Source organism: Gobius niger (assembly GCF_951799975.1).
Source record: "Gobius niger genome assembly, chromosome: 19".
Classification (NCBI taxonomy): Eukaryota; Metazoa; Chordata; class Actinopteri; order Gobiiformes; family Gobiidae; genus Gobius; species Gobius niger.
The window spans coordinates 18,143,478-18,157,524 of NC_136870.1; the positions used below are offsets into that span (position 1 = coordinate 18,143,478).

Genomic DNA, 14,047 nt, shown 5'->3' on the forward strand with positions numbered 1-14,047 from the left:
TCACATACGTGTAATTAAAGTTTTTTTCCTATTGTTTTTATTTGTGGATGTGCTTTATTTTATTTTTTTTATTCAGAAACATTTTCTTGCAAAAGGGAAAAATGATTCAAATGTGTATCTGTGAGGGAAAAAAACAGCCAATTTGCTAATGTAATAGTAATAATAATGCATTGGTTTTATGTAGCACTTTTCTGGACACTCAAAGACACTTTGCACTTCGCATTGCACTATTCGTTCACTCCATACTCAGTGGTAGTAAGCTATTGTAGCCACAGCTGCCCTGGGGTAGACTGACAGAAGCGAGGCAACCAGTCTGCGCCATCCGAGGTCTGAGGGGATTTAGCAGAGCTCAATGCAGCTCAATACAGATATACTGACATTAAGAATGTACTGTGCACAATAATTATTGTTTTTGTGTTTTTAAAAAAAAAATTATATTTGATTTACACATGATATACAAACAGTAAATATAGGCCATACTTAAAGGCACTATACCAGCTTTTTTTTCTACTGGTAGCACAACATTTTTTTTAGCTCTACTTTAGTATAGTAAACTCAGACGTTTGTGCATCTAATTCTAAAACATTTGTGGGTCATACTGCAAAAAACTTTTGTGTCCCGAAGAAATAAACAGCCACACAAAATGGCAATTACAACCAAAGACGACTACTCATGACATCATTTAGATACTTTTTGTAATATTTAATAGTTTTGAAACAATTTTAGCAATATTAAGTTTAAAAAAAAAATCCCCAAATTAATTGTTCAGAAAAAATGTTTTTTGGCCTTTTTTTTCATCTTCAATAAAGTGTATAATGTGTAAATAGTTGCTAGAATTACAAAAGAATCACTTAATAACATTGTCCACTTTCCATTCCTGTTACCGTGACATAAACACTCTCCACATATTAATGGTACAGTCCAGTGACAGCACAATCCAGAAGTTGTTCCATTCAGAAGAGACTTTCCCACAATCTGAACCAATCAGTGACTCTCTCTCCCTTCTATATTTTACTCTATGAACTGTTTGTGGACATTTGGAGGGGGGGGGGGGGGGGGGGGGGGGGCAAATATGTCACCTCATTCCTGTTGAACGTCTGTGAAAGTGACCCTGAAAAGTGACCCCGAAAGTTGTGAAATGTGCCGACAAACTCGACCCTGTGAAGAATTGGGACACTTCAAATATTCCTACCTCTTTCAATGTTCGTAATTTAAATAAAAAAGTCAGGTATTGGGCCTTGAAACAAACAGTTCATATAAAGTACTTTTGGAAACCACTGTGTAATGAAAGTTTGTATAACAGTGTGCTACACAAACTTCCAGTGCTTTAATGCTAATGATGAGTTATAGAGACTGTTAGCAATCCTTAAAAAAACAAAATAAAATGGACCAACTTCTCTCAGCTGCGTGGTAATGTTAAACTGTAAATATTACTTTAGACTTATTTGAATAGATTATTTTGAGGGAATACAAAGAATGATCTTGTGTCTGGCTGCTCCAAGCTGCTTTGACAAAGATCATTGACTGGGTAAGTCATTGGTATAAAGTTAGAGGTCAGACACAGATGTTGACTTGCGTATACACATGGACCTGTAATATCTTTAAGAGAGTACGTGGCGATGACAGCTGATCAAAGGGGTGAGCGAGCTTCCATAAATGCCTGTCTCTCTGCAGCTCAGACGCTCCCTCTGAAAATCCTCTGCATCTGCTCAGCTGGACACACTTCAGCTTCATGCTTCGGTCCGGGGGGAGATATCGGTGTATATACTATGCTCTTAGGGTACTTTGTCCTGCAGATAATGAAAAATGTATGTCCAGAAGCCCAACCCCCCTTCCTCATGCCAAGTCAATCCCTATTCCAAGTCAATTCCAAGTTTGATTCCTGAACTTGTGAATGAATCTTGCATGGGTGTGTAGACCTTTTGATTTCATCCCTCCAGTTGTTTAAGGCAGCTCTCACATCCAATAACATCATTTTCAAGATCTGGGTTAATCCTCAACTCTTTTATGTCTGCAAAAGATTGAACTTCTAGGTGTCCAAAGTATAAATTAACTTAAAAATTCCGCCAGTCGTCCTCCTTCTCGGTACGTCTGTTCAGCTCCTGTCATTGTCACCTTTCAGATCAATCATCGGACGAATGGAAAGACAGAAAACTCCCATCAGCAAGAAAAACAAGGGGATTACATTTGTCAAAACACACAAAGTATTCAGAAGTCATAATGCAGCCGAGAGAGTGGACTTTGTGAAGAGCCAAGAGCACAGGTTGGATGAATTTAGTCGAAAAGAGTCATTGAAATGTTTATATAGCTTTATTTGTTCAAACAGTGCTTCAGACAGATCAATAATAATGAAATTAAGGCCGCTTTTGTGGGAACAGTTTGTTGATGAAACTTGAACAATGAGCACGGTTGTATCTGCAGTCACAACACAAAACGGAAAAATGGAATTGATTAGCGGTGATGAAGATCGGTCGCATTGTCTTTTCGTAACTATTATGGAAAGCAGAAACAAGAATTTACTGTAAATGGTAGGAAATTCGGGTTTTGTCAGTTCTTTGTATGGCACCAATCATCCACAAAAAAAAACATTAGAGTTGAGAGTTTTGAGGCACATCTGCTTTAAGAGGGGCGGTAACGTGGAGGACATGCATTACGGACAACTCCGCCATTGTTTTGACTCAAGCCACTGACAGCGCCTCGAGCAACGAACCTGTGACTTCAGTGTGTTCAGTTCAGGGAGGCCACGTCACAAGGAAATTTGAGCTCAAGCTACATGTTATTTTACTGTTGTTTGAATAATACCGAGTGCTTTCTTTGCCTGTAGCTTCATTAAGCCTATGTTGTGAAATGGCAATTGAAAAAACAAAGTACCATGGTTCTCAAGTGGTGGATTAGGCCCAGAGAAATGTGATCATATTCAGGTTATCTGGAGAATAAATGTGAAATGAAAAGATCAATATTTCACACAAATCTTGCCTCTATCTCAAATAAATACTTTATCTTTACATATTATAGAAAAGTTTCAGATACAAAATAGAAATATAGCATCAAATTACATTTTATTCTGTACATAACATTTACGTCTATAATCTGGGAGACTTTTAGATTGATATAATTTGCATATCCATGTGGTCACTAGAGGCATTTATTATTTCAGAAAAAGACCAAGAGCAGGTTTAAACAATGATGTAACTGATGTTCACACCATTTTTCTTTCCTCTATCTCGTTTCTAGTGTCAATAAATAGTATTTTTTTTCCCAGATGGGGCTTAATCTTGGATACTTGGACAGACAACATGACCATTGCCCAATTTAGTTATGAACACATACTGCACTGCACTAACACATTCACCCGTCCCAACCAAAGTCATGCCCCGTCATCTGATAGAACTTCAGATTGAAGGGCCTGTAGAAGTCCCGTAGCCTCTGCACCACCTCGGGGTCTATGTTGGGATGGGTGCGGCCTTTGGTCTTGCCCAGGCAGTGGGGCTTGCTGCTGCCCTCGGCCTTCTTCAGGCACGGGAAGCCCTTGGTCTGGTTGAAGTAGAAGTGCTTGTCCGTGATGATGCGCTTGAGTCCCAGGAAGTCCTGCACGCGGCCCAGCTCTCCGGCCGGGTCGCTGATGAGCCGCTCCCCGCTCACGAACAGCAGCTGCTCCATGGGGAAGTACTGCAGCCAGTTGTCCAGGTGCTTGGCGTATATCCCGATCTGCACGGCGCTCCACGAGGTGTCGATCAGGCCCGTAGTCCTGTTTTTGAAGGTGAGGCTCTCGAAGGACGGGATGTCGGGCTTTTTGGACAGAGTCTGGGTGTAGTCCGAGATGGCCCTGGTCACCGGGTCCCGCACCACCACGATGAGTTTAGTGTCCCGGGACATGGCCGAGATGCGCGCCGGAGCCTCCCGCGTCACGAAGTAGCTGGGGGTCTTCTCCATGGTGATCTGGCCCTCCAGCGTCTTGGGCATCAGCTCCCTGGAAGAAAAAAAAGGAAATACAAATTTAGTTCACTGAAAACAGATCAGTTATTTTTCCTCAACTTAAAGCAGAACTAAGTAACTCATGCCCCTAGAGGCCATAAGCGCCACTGCAGGGGTCGTAGCATGTTGCTTTATTTTTACTCATTAATTGTCCGTGAGAGTAAATACTACGCTGATAGAAAAGACAAACTCAAACTTGGCTGTAAATACTGCTAAAATGACGCTAGCCCGCAGTTAGCTTTGCCCGTTAGCCTGTTAGCTTCTTCTTCTTCGTGATTCTATTAGTGTGTACGGCCCCTCTGACCCAGAGGCAGGGAAAGTTGCAAGGGTGATTGTCTGGCCAGAGACACCGGGGGAGATGAAAGGCCCCCTAATCATCCCATCAACACTTGAATTACCACCAGAGGGACTACAAAAAGGATTCATTAGATAAACAAGTAATTTAGTCATTCTTAAAAGGGACTAGACGGAATTTAGAATAAGCCCAGACCTATTCACCACATCTGCCACTAAGAGCCTGCACTGTGACTCAAAAAGTTGAATTCCAACTATCTCCATCATCATGCACAAGCTCAACATAGAGACTGCAGTTATGCGTAAGACCTGAGGAGGCAGTGGCAAGTAAAAAAATGATAACTTCCATCTAATTCCTTTTAATGGTGGAGGTGGATTGGAATTTTCTTCGTCTGTAGTTCGCCCAACTATTCAGAACCAGCCACTAGTTAACCCAACTTTTAAAATCATGTAGAGCAAACTCGAAGGTTAAAGAGGGTGCTTTGTCCTGGTATTTTAATGTCAAAGACATATTCATCACTATCTTACACTTTGTTAGTTAGAAAATGCAATATTGATCTAAAACAGCTGTAGTTTCACTTCCTGGTTTCGCTGTCTGGTTATCCCCATTGGCGTGTGCTGCTGTATGATGAGTGTTTTCACTTCACAATGAAAGGACTATGCTTAGCAAGAGATTGAGAGGTGAGGAAAGCATTTCCTCAATACATCAGACGGACCTCAAGATGAGCTTTTTGGGAGCTGTCACTGCGATAGCCACTGGTGAAGATCCAACGATTACTCAAAGATGTGCTAGTGGTCCGAAATGATGATGGAACGACATTGTAATATGGTAAAACGCTCAAAAAAGACTATTTTGAATATTACCCCCCATTAATGACATACCAAACACTAGTCTATAAGATGAGACATGGTAATGCCAATGGAATTAGAGGGAAATTAACATAAACACACGAAAAACACGAATTGAAGAAAACAGTGTTTCTTCCAATAACATTTGTATCAACTCAAACTCCAAATAAATGTTATTACTTGAAGCAAATCTTAAAAGTCATTGGTGGTGCCAGACTGTGCCAGCCTCCGCCCTACTGCATACATCACTTAAGAAAGCTATTTCCAACTACAATAAACTACAAAATGGCGTCGCAATCAGAATCCAACAGGAATAACACGGCTTCGAGGAGACCATTAATCCAATCATTCCCCAGCGTCCCTTCCTCTAAGCACCATTACCACAGAGCTGTGACTTTGTGTCGGCTTGAAGACTTCATCAGCGTGAGCGCTTATGAATGAAGTGACATTTCTGTGGACATTATAAACAGCTGTTGCCCGCGGAGCTCCATAATGCCGCCCCGGGGTTTTGTGAAATCGGGAGTCCCCAGGGTCCAATTGAAAGATGGTATTCTTCTGTCAAAAACCACGACACAAAAGAAAAATGTCCCACTCGACACGTGTACGAGAGGAGCACAGTAATGAAATATTAACACTCCACCCGAGCGGCGCTTTCAGTAAAAAAAAAAAAAAAAATGATCGTGCTCATGCTGCTCGTGGAGTCGTGTGAGAAATAGCAAAAAGGAATTGGGAAGTAGATTCTTTTTGGTGCTAGGAATTAGGCGTAGAAAAAGCCCGTGCCTTAACATGGCTTGAAATGGTATGAAATTGAATTAAAGACACAAAGTAATGGCTGGTTGTTATTATTACTCAGATTCTCTACGATTTCTCCCCTTCTCTCATGACTTGGACCATCCCTACAAAATCCCCCATCACCCCATAGTAACACGAAGATAAATGCGGCCACTTTTCCGGCTCGTGTCACCCCCTCAACACCCGCTCGTCTGTGCCCCGGCCACCTCCAGGACAGCGACCTTATCCGCCGAAGTAAAAGCAGCCCCATGAATCATTAACACTCCCTTCCCCGCTGCCATTTAGAGGCCGTGCAAGAAAACCGCTTTAAAATTCACCAAAGTACAGAATGCGCGGCTCAATAATTCATCCCGCTCGGCTTCTGCTGCTCACAGAGAGGAGTGGCACTGACAAAGTATCCAGGGACCCACTCCAGCCGACCGAAATGTAGGGAAATAGTCAAAAATGTGAAAAAAAAAGAGGATTACCGGCATCAGTAATGGGGGAAGTTTGTTGTTGAGTGCATCGTTTTTCTAGTAATGATTTCGACTGTGCAAAGTTTGGTCTTTGTTTTGCAGTAATTACAGTAAAAAAAATCCCCTTGACCCTCTGATAAAACAAAAGGCATGGCTCTTGGCTGAGGGTTTTTGCTCAAGGCCCTTTTTTTCACAATACGAAATGTTTGCTTTGCAGGTGGTTTAGCTAAGCGGCTCTCGTGAAACGGATCTAAAAGCCACCAGTCGATAGCTCCGGGGCAGTGTCAGGATGCATCGTGTCTGATCCCCCTCTGAGCGCTTACTGTCCTGGGACGCGCGGAGCAGAAGGTCAGGCCGGCAAAAGGGTCCACACAGGAAATGGTCGATAAGTGTCCGGGAGCGCGTACAGAGGTGAGCCTTGTGTGTTTGGACAGAAGACGCTGACCACCGCCTGACCCCGGTGCTCCCTCCGACAGCCGCCTCTCCAGCCGAGGGTTAAACAGGGATCAAGTCGTCTTTCCCGCTGTGTTAGCTCTGCCCCATCGCCTCGACTGCAGAGGCCGACAGCCAGGACAGTGGCAACAGCGAGATTTTGCAATAGGGACTGTGTGAGGTTTAGTCAATTTGTAACTGCGTGGCATTCAAAGTGTACAATAAAAACTGACTGGGGTCAAGATTTTTTCGTTTTTGTCAGTTTGATCTATTTTAATTTATTCGTTTATTTTACCGCGACAGTTCACATAAATGACCATTTCTGTAAATGTGTCTGTATTGTAGTGTCGTCCCTCGGCAAAACATATAGAACATAAGGCTACATACATATAACATTTGCTCATATAATTGATAACATCTGAACATTTGTTCTGAGAGAGAAAAGGGATCACTTCATTTTACAGTACCTTGATACATTGGACTGAACTAAATTTAGTACAATGTAATGTGCTCTGTAACAGTGTGTAATAACTTGTACCTATGGGTTGGATACAAAATGGAATAACTTGAAGTATAGGACACGAGACCCTTAGGGTTAGGGCTTAAGGTTGGGGTTAGAGTTATGTCTTATTGCATTATTTACCTACAAACTACTAATACATATTACTCCATTGTGTATCTAACCCATATGTACAAGTTATTACACACTGTTACAGAACACATTACATTGTACTAAATGTATGTATGTATGTATCAAGGGTAAAATAAAGTGTTTACCAGAGAAAAGACTTTGATGCACAAAATGATGTAAAAAGTTGCAATGTATTTTATCAATTTTATTTTTGACAAAATCATTCTCCCATATCTCCTTTAAGGGCAGACTCTGGCATTGTCAGTGCAAGAAGGAGCGCTGCGAACTGCACAAGGTACAACTCTACTGTAAAGTCACTCATGTGCAACAAGCTCATGATATTTGCAAATACCTGCCCTTCACTTTATCACAATCACCTGTGTGACTGTAAACTTTGCACTGCCAGCTTAGACATATTCTTTACTATTCTTATATTTTAGATTCTGCTCTAATTGGATTATTTTTGTTTTTCCCCTTTTATATTTCAATGTATATAAGATCCCTTTATATTGATATTATAACTCGTTTGCACATTACCTTTTTGTTCTTTGAACAATTTTTCCTGAAATGTTTAGACTTTTCATTTGCTAATACCAAAGAAGTTTCAGTACTCCCTAATTTTCTATGTCAAATGATTTATTGTCAAACCGTGTTCAAGAAGACTTTGAAAACCTATTTTATTCATGAAATCTTTGTCTTCATTTTGCTACATTTCTGAGCCTTGTTCTTGGCTTGACTGGCCACATATTGGACGGGTAAACATGTCTTTGCATTTCTAGCGGCGACATGCTGATTTGAAAAGGCCTTTAGGAGACGCCGCAACAACAAGATGCAAAAGCGAACATTACCTTGTTATGAAAAAGACATGAAGCTATAGATGCCATCCATATTTGATAGTGCGTGTGGGGCTTGTTTAGTGGAGGACGCTGCAGCAGAGAAGAGGCCGGACCACTCAGGGGGACTTCTCTGGGTCAGTGAGGTTTGAGCTAGAGGAAGTCAGCCATGTTTAAAAGTCAAAGCACATGGCACAGCTCTTGTGCTCAGAGATTCAGCTTGATGTAAATTTTATAGGAGCGGAAACATGTTATCAGGTTCATGAAGGTCATTCGAAGAAAGTGATCCGCAGAAAACCCAGCATTTGAGTGTTACTGGGTAGACCGGGGTTATCACTTCACAGGTAAAAGTCAATGCAGAGAAAATACTGTTTAACTAGAAAACAGAGCCTTTATTTTATTGCATGTCAATCACTTTTTATTTTTGTTTGTTTGATTATTGTGTAGCTACTTTAACGGAAACATGTCATGCAAAAACAAATATTCGTCTCTCGTCAATATACATAATACTGTTCATCTCTTCTTCTAATGCTGCAAACTGTATTTTCTTTATTTTTTTGTAAGAGAAGCACAGAACTGTCTTCTTTACTTTCAAAGCCCATGACCTATGGCCTGTTCTGTGCTCGACGTGCGTTCATCATGATCCTACTGATTTGCAAGCATGCCGCTAGCTTGTCACTGTTTTATTACCAGTATATTGCCAATTGTAATTCTTATAATCAAAATTCTAAATTAATTATTTAAAGATGCACTATGTAACTTTATGTGTGGGGAAAAAAACTTGATATTATTCTACTACTTACTTACTACTTTATTCACTGACTCAGTGACATTATAAGTGCAACATGGCACCTTCCCCTCACAGTGGCCTCTATGTTGCTCCAGAATTAATTGTTTATGGGTTTCTGGCAAGTTTCTGGTACAAGTCCCTAAAAAGACGTATCCTGGAGTGTCATAAAGTCCACTGTAGGAGCTTATCCACCAAGCTGGTGCTGGTACTGGTTCCAGGCCGTTTCCAGTTTCAGAACTGGTTCTTTCATTTTCCACTGAAAACATTCTGGCTCTTGGTTCCAAATCTGGTGCTAGTTGGGAACCAGTTAAAAGCTGGACCAAAAAACGAGCACCAGTGATGTCAGCTGCTGGGGGTGTTCTCTTTGGACAAACAACCAATATTAGTTAGTGCTTATAACTTCCTGGGGAAGCCAAAATAGTCTCTGTGGAGGAAACTAACTGTTGTTTTGCTGCTCTTTAGCTACAGCTAAAACAAGAGGGAGCAGTTAGAAAGAAGACATAGAAATGTTAACTATTTTTTGTGTATTTTATGTGACAGTTGACTTCCCAAAGCGTCGCTAAGGCAATAGGTGCAATGCCAGCACGGAATAAGCCCAGAACCAGCTCCGAACCAGGATCTTGGTGGAAAAGCCCTATATGAGGGAAAGCAAAGGCACCAAGCTGCACCCATAATGCCACTAAGTAACTAAAAGGTCAAATATGCACAAATATTAAGATTTTGTTTTTCATTTAAAAAGTTGCATAGTGCACCTTTAAAGCATAAATTATATATATATGATAGCAGTTTAGTTATCACTTCCAATTGTCCAGTCTAATTTGGTTTACATCAAATCTATGTAAACTACAATGTTGTAAACAGGTACCCAATTCATTCAATTACTTTCATGAAATAAACATCAATAAAACTGCAGTTAACAGTAACACTATAACAGGAGGAGGTCATTTATAAAGGGAGTTAGTAAAGGGCGCGTGCAAGCTGTAAAAACACCATGTTGCTTTTTGTTTGCTTGTTGCACCCAATTTGAAATGTATTCTATTATGATAACAAGGCCCCACAACTGCAAGTGAGAGGATGTTGTGTGAAAAAAAAAAAAATCTGCAAAGGACTCTGCTGCTGATCCATTTTTGCAAATGCTACTCATTATGCACATGAGCAAACATTTGGCAAATAAAGCCATAAGTATTTGTGTTATTTGTTTTTGTATTGACCTCTATACCCATATAAAAACAATAACACACAGTCATAGATATTTCCAAAAAGTCTGCATTTCAAGCTGTTTCCTCCCGTTCACTTGTGCCAAAAGAGAGCTCTGGCACTTGAGCAGCAAACGGTCACACGTGTGCGCCGAGGACAAGACTTTTCAAACATGAATTTCACATTTCACCTGGCGCAGAGAGCATTTTGGTTTAACTGTACGAGAAATACAAAGGGGTGTTTCTTTTCCATTCCGCAGCCCGGGCCACGCTGAGCTTTCTAATGAAACTTTATTGGCAGAGAAGGTGATGTAACAGATGACAGCGCTCCAAAAGTCTCCAAATTTACGGCGGTTCCACTCTGCGCTTTGATGTCTTCATCTCTGCATGAAAATACGAGTCCCAAAGCACAGAGGAGCATGAAACACACGCCGAGATCAACTCCGAGCGAAAAAAGAACTAAATACAGTAACGTCTTGAAGGCGCGCTGGAAAAGTTGCGAATAAATTATTGACAAGGAGCAAACAAACTGCATGTGAACTTGACATAACGGTGTAATGCAACGCTTTGCCTTTCATTTGAAATTAACAGCGCGAATCTCGTTGCCAGGAATGATTCAAAGCGGCCATTTCCCCCTTTTAAACACCAATCCAACGTACACAGCTCTGTAGCGACGCCGCGGCTCAATGCGGGCTTTGTAGAAACGTCTATAAAGTCACGGCTTCGGAGCGAGGGGTCTGACGCATCACCGACAACATTTTACTGCCTCCCCAGAAACCAGTGACTCATGTCTGCGAGCCCCCGCGCACCATGGGGCTCTATCTCCAGCTGCCAAACAAGTGGAGGAGAAAAGGAAATGTTTGAAATGTGGCTCAAGTTTTGCTCAAGTTTGTCGATTTGTTTTCATTTTCGGTATCCAGGGTTCCCCATTTGAATCACCGTTTGGGGCAGTGTTGTGAGGAGTCGGCAAACATCTACATGCAAAGTATTGGTTAAACTTTAAGCTGGGGGTGGGAACCTCTGGGTATCTCACGATTCAATACGATACGCGATACATGGCTTACGATAACGATAATCTAACGATACACCGTTAATCGATATATTGCACACAAATATTTTTTCTGTGTCTATAAATGATCACTGACTTGAACACTGAAAAGGGGTCTATAGATCTGTCACTTACATTTAAATAAACAAGAAACTACAGTCCTATTTCAAAAGGATTAAATCAACCCCAAATTAATCTTCTTTATAAATATAAAAACTATCATTAAAGCAGTACGAAGTAACTTGTTTACCTTATGCAATCCTTTTCGTAGTCCTTCTGGGGGCAACACAAGTGTTAATGGGATGATGATTGGGGGGTCTTTCATCTCCCTCAGTGTCTCTGGCCAGAAAACCACATTTGCCACTTCGCTGCAAGAAGAAGCTAATAAGCTAACGGGCAAAGCTAGCTGTGGGCTAGCACCACATAAACAGTATTTACAGCCAAGTTTGAGTGAAAAAAATAATCTCCATTGTGTAATTGGATGTACAATATCCCTCTCTCCCTTTGTCTTTACTGTCAGCGTAGTATTTACTCTCACGGGCAATTAATGAGTAAAAAAAACCTCAACATGCTACGACACCTGTAGTGGCGCTTATGGCCTCTGGGGGCATGAGTTGCTTAGTTCTGCTTTAAAAGTAATTTGTTTGTGTGAAAGTGCTTAAAACTGTACTGCTGCCCCCTGCTGTCCTGACTGAATTCTTGATCGTAACTGGCCTCTATTGACTGAAAAGAGTGGAGCACTGCCGTCTCATTAATATGCATAACGTCGCTCATTAATATGCACGATGTCATCAAAAGTATCAATATCGTTATCAAAAGTATCGCATCGTCCCATAAAATATCACAATATATCAGAAAATCGATATATGGTCACACTCCTACTTTAAGCTATAGGTACTCCAGGATGGGCACTTCTCCTGACAGGTTGCGAGCTACAGAAAAATAGAATAATTTTCACCCCTAAAGACCCCTTATAAAATAAATGCGTGCATGGTACTGTATTTGCTCGGTGAAACGGAAATGCTACGCTGTGTGACTTTAAATATGGTTTACTTTATCATTTTATGAAAAGCAAAAGCTCCTTCGAGAGCTGAATTTAATTACAAAGGGTCACAAAACTGTCAAAGTAATCCTCATACCGGCCTCATGCTAAAATAAATCAAAGTAGATTTGCAAACCAATACCACGGAATGAGTGTTTCTATGTGCAATATTACAACATAAGTAATGAATTATGGGTCAAAAGCTATCAAGTGATCCACTGTGCATGGATCTGAGCCAAAGTCTATTGAGGGCAGTTATAAAGGCTCACACAGAGAGGCGAGTACAGAGCACTTGTCCGCCGCTCCCCCTGAAGTCTTTGATTCATTTCGCCTCTTGCAGCGGGGAGCCCTGGACAACATAAATACGCTCCCACAGCGCTCCCCTGCCACTACCTGCAGATAATAATCTTGTAATTGGCTCAATATTTCTGCTGTTTGCCGCCGGAGAGAGGGCGGCGCAGATATTTTCCAGGTCAGTGGCCGCCGGCGGAGGTCAGAGAGGAGAGAGAGAGGGGGGGGTGATTTAGAGAAATGACACAGCACGGTATAGAGAGAGAGAGAGTTCTGAGGTTTACTGCTCTGTCAACCGAGGAGAAACACAGCTGTTTACCTGCCAAAGACCACTGCCAGTGTGAGGGGAAATCATACAGAGAACCTTAACATCACAAAGGGATCATTTGAATGGAAGAGAAAGTGGCTCGGACTGTGAGGCCTTTCTGTGTTTCTCAATCAACTTTCTTTGAGCTTTATCATCCCTCACTTTTCCTGATTTTTATTGTAAAGTAAACTTCCACTAGCCTGGCTAACACCAGACTAAAATCACAAGTGATATTTAGTCTGGGGACCACCAATTCATTTTCTCGTAGGAGAGGTGTGGTTTACGATCGTCCATACTCGTTTATTGGGCGATACGAAAGAAAAAAAAAAAAGTCTCATGCGTCTGCACGTAGCCATGGCCAATCGTATCATCGTCTGAGATGACGTATGACGCACCTGCTGTAAACTTTTGAGCTAAATTATTTAGAACAAGGTCTAAAGCTTGATCAAAAAATACCATAGTGTCTGCTGCTGTCATGTTGGATCCGTAAATAAACTTTTTTTTTATTATACGTAAATAAACTACAAGCTTCCATATATCGAATAGCGCGTCATCGTCTTGCCGTCGCTCCTCGTTCTGTGATTGGTTCCCAAATCCACCGGAGATTTCGGCCATGGTCCCCAGGCTGTTGTGCAGTTCGAAATAATTCGAGCGCACACAGCAGCATGGCGTTAGCCAGGTTAAACTTCCACATTTTCAACCTCTTAATCAAGTGCATTTTCTCCAGTTAAGCTTTGCCCAAAGCTAAAAACCTCTTACAGCCTGTAGACCAGTGTAAGACCTACAAAACTGATCTAAGATTTTTCCTCATGTTTCCATGTGTTGTTGTTGTCACTTTTTCATTGCTTTTTTGTCACATTTTGTTGCGTTTTTGATTGTTTTTCACCGCTTTTTTGTGGTCTTTTTAACACATTGAGTGCCGCGCTGTTTTGGGGGTTAAGCTGTTGAGTGCCAACAATCCAGATCATTTTTCATGATATTTGTAGCACCACAGCATATTCTATGTTTTAGCTATGGAGACATGCTATGGCTCGTTTGAAAGGGGAGACTCTAAGCTCTCCATAGGTGGAAACACTAATTCTACGTGCCTCGGTTCCTGAGATATATAAGCT

At 41.4% G+C, this 14,047-nt stretch overlaps 1 protein-coding gene across 1 annotated transcript in view; it reads right to left on the minus strand.

The window, feature by feature from the left end:
- Positions 1 to 2,434: 2,434 nt before the first annotated feature.
- Positions 2,435 to 14,047, minus strand: part of LOC306978605 (heparan sulfate glucosamine 3-O-sulfotransferase 3A1-like) — a 57,704-nt gene continuing 46,091 nt past the window's right edge. Inside the window, exon 2 of the mRNA XM_079577250.1 lies at positions 2,435 to 3,970. Coding sequence (XP_079433376.1) covers positions 3,349 to 3,970 — 622 coding nt within the window. The 3' untranslated portion in view covers positions 2,435 to 3,348. The remainder of the gene's footprint in view (positions 3,971 to 14,047) is intronic.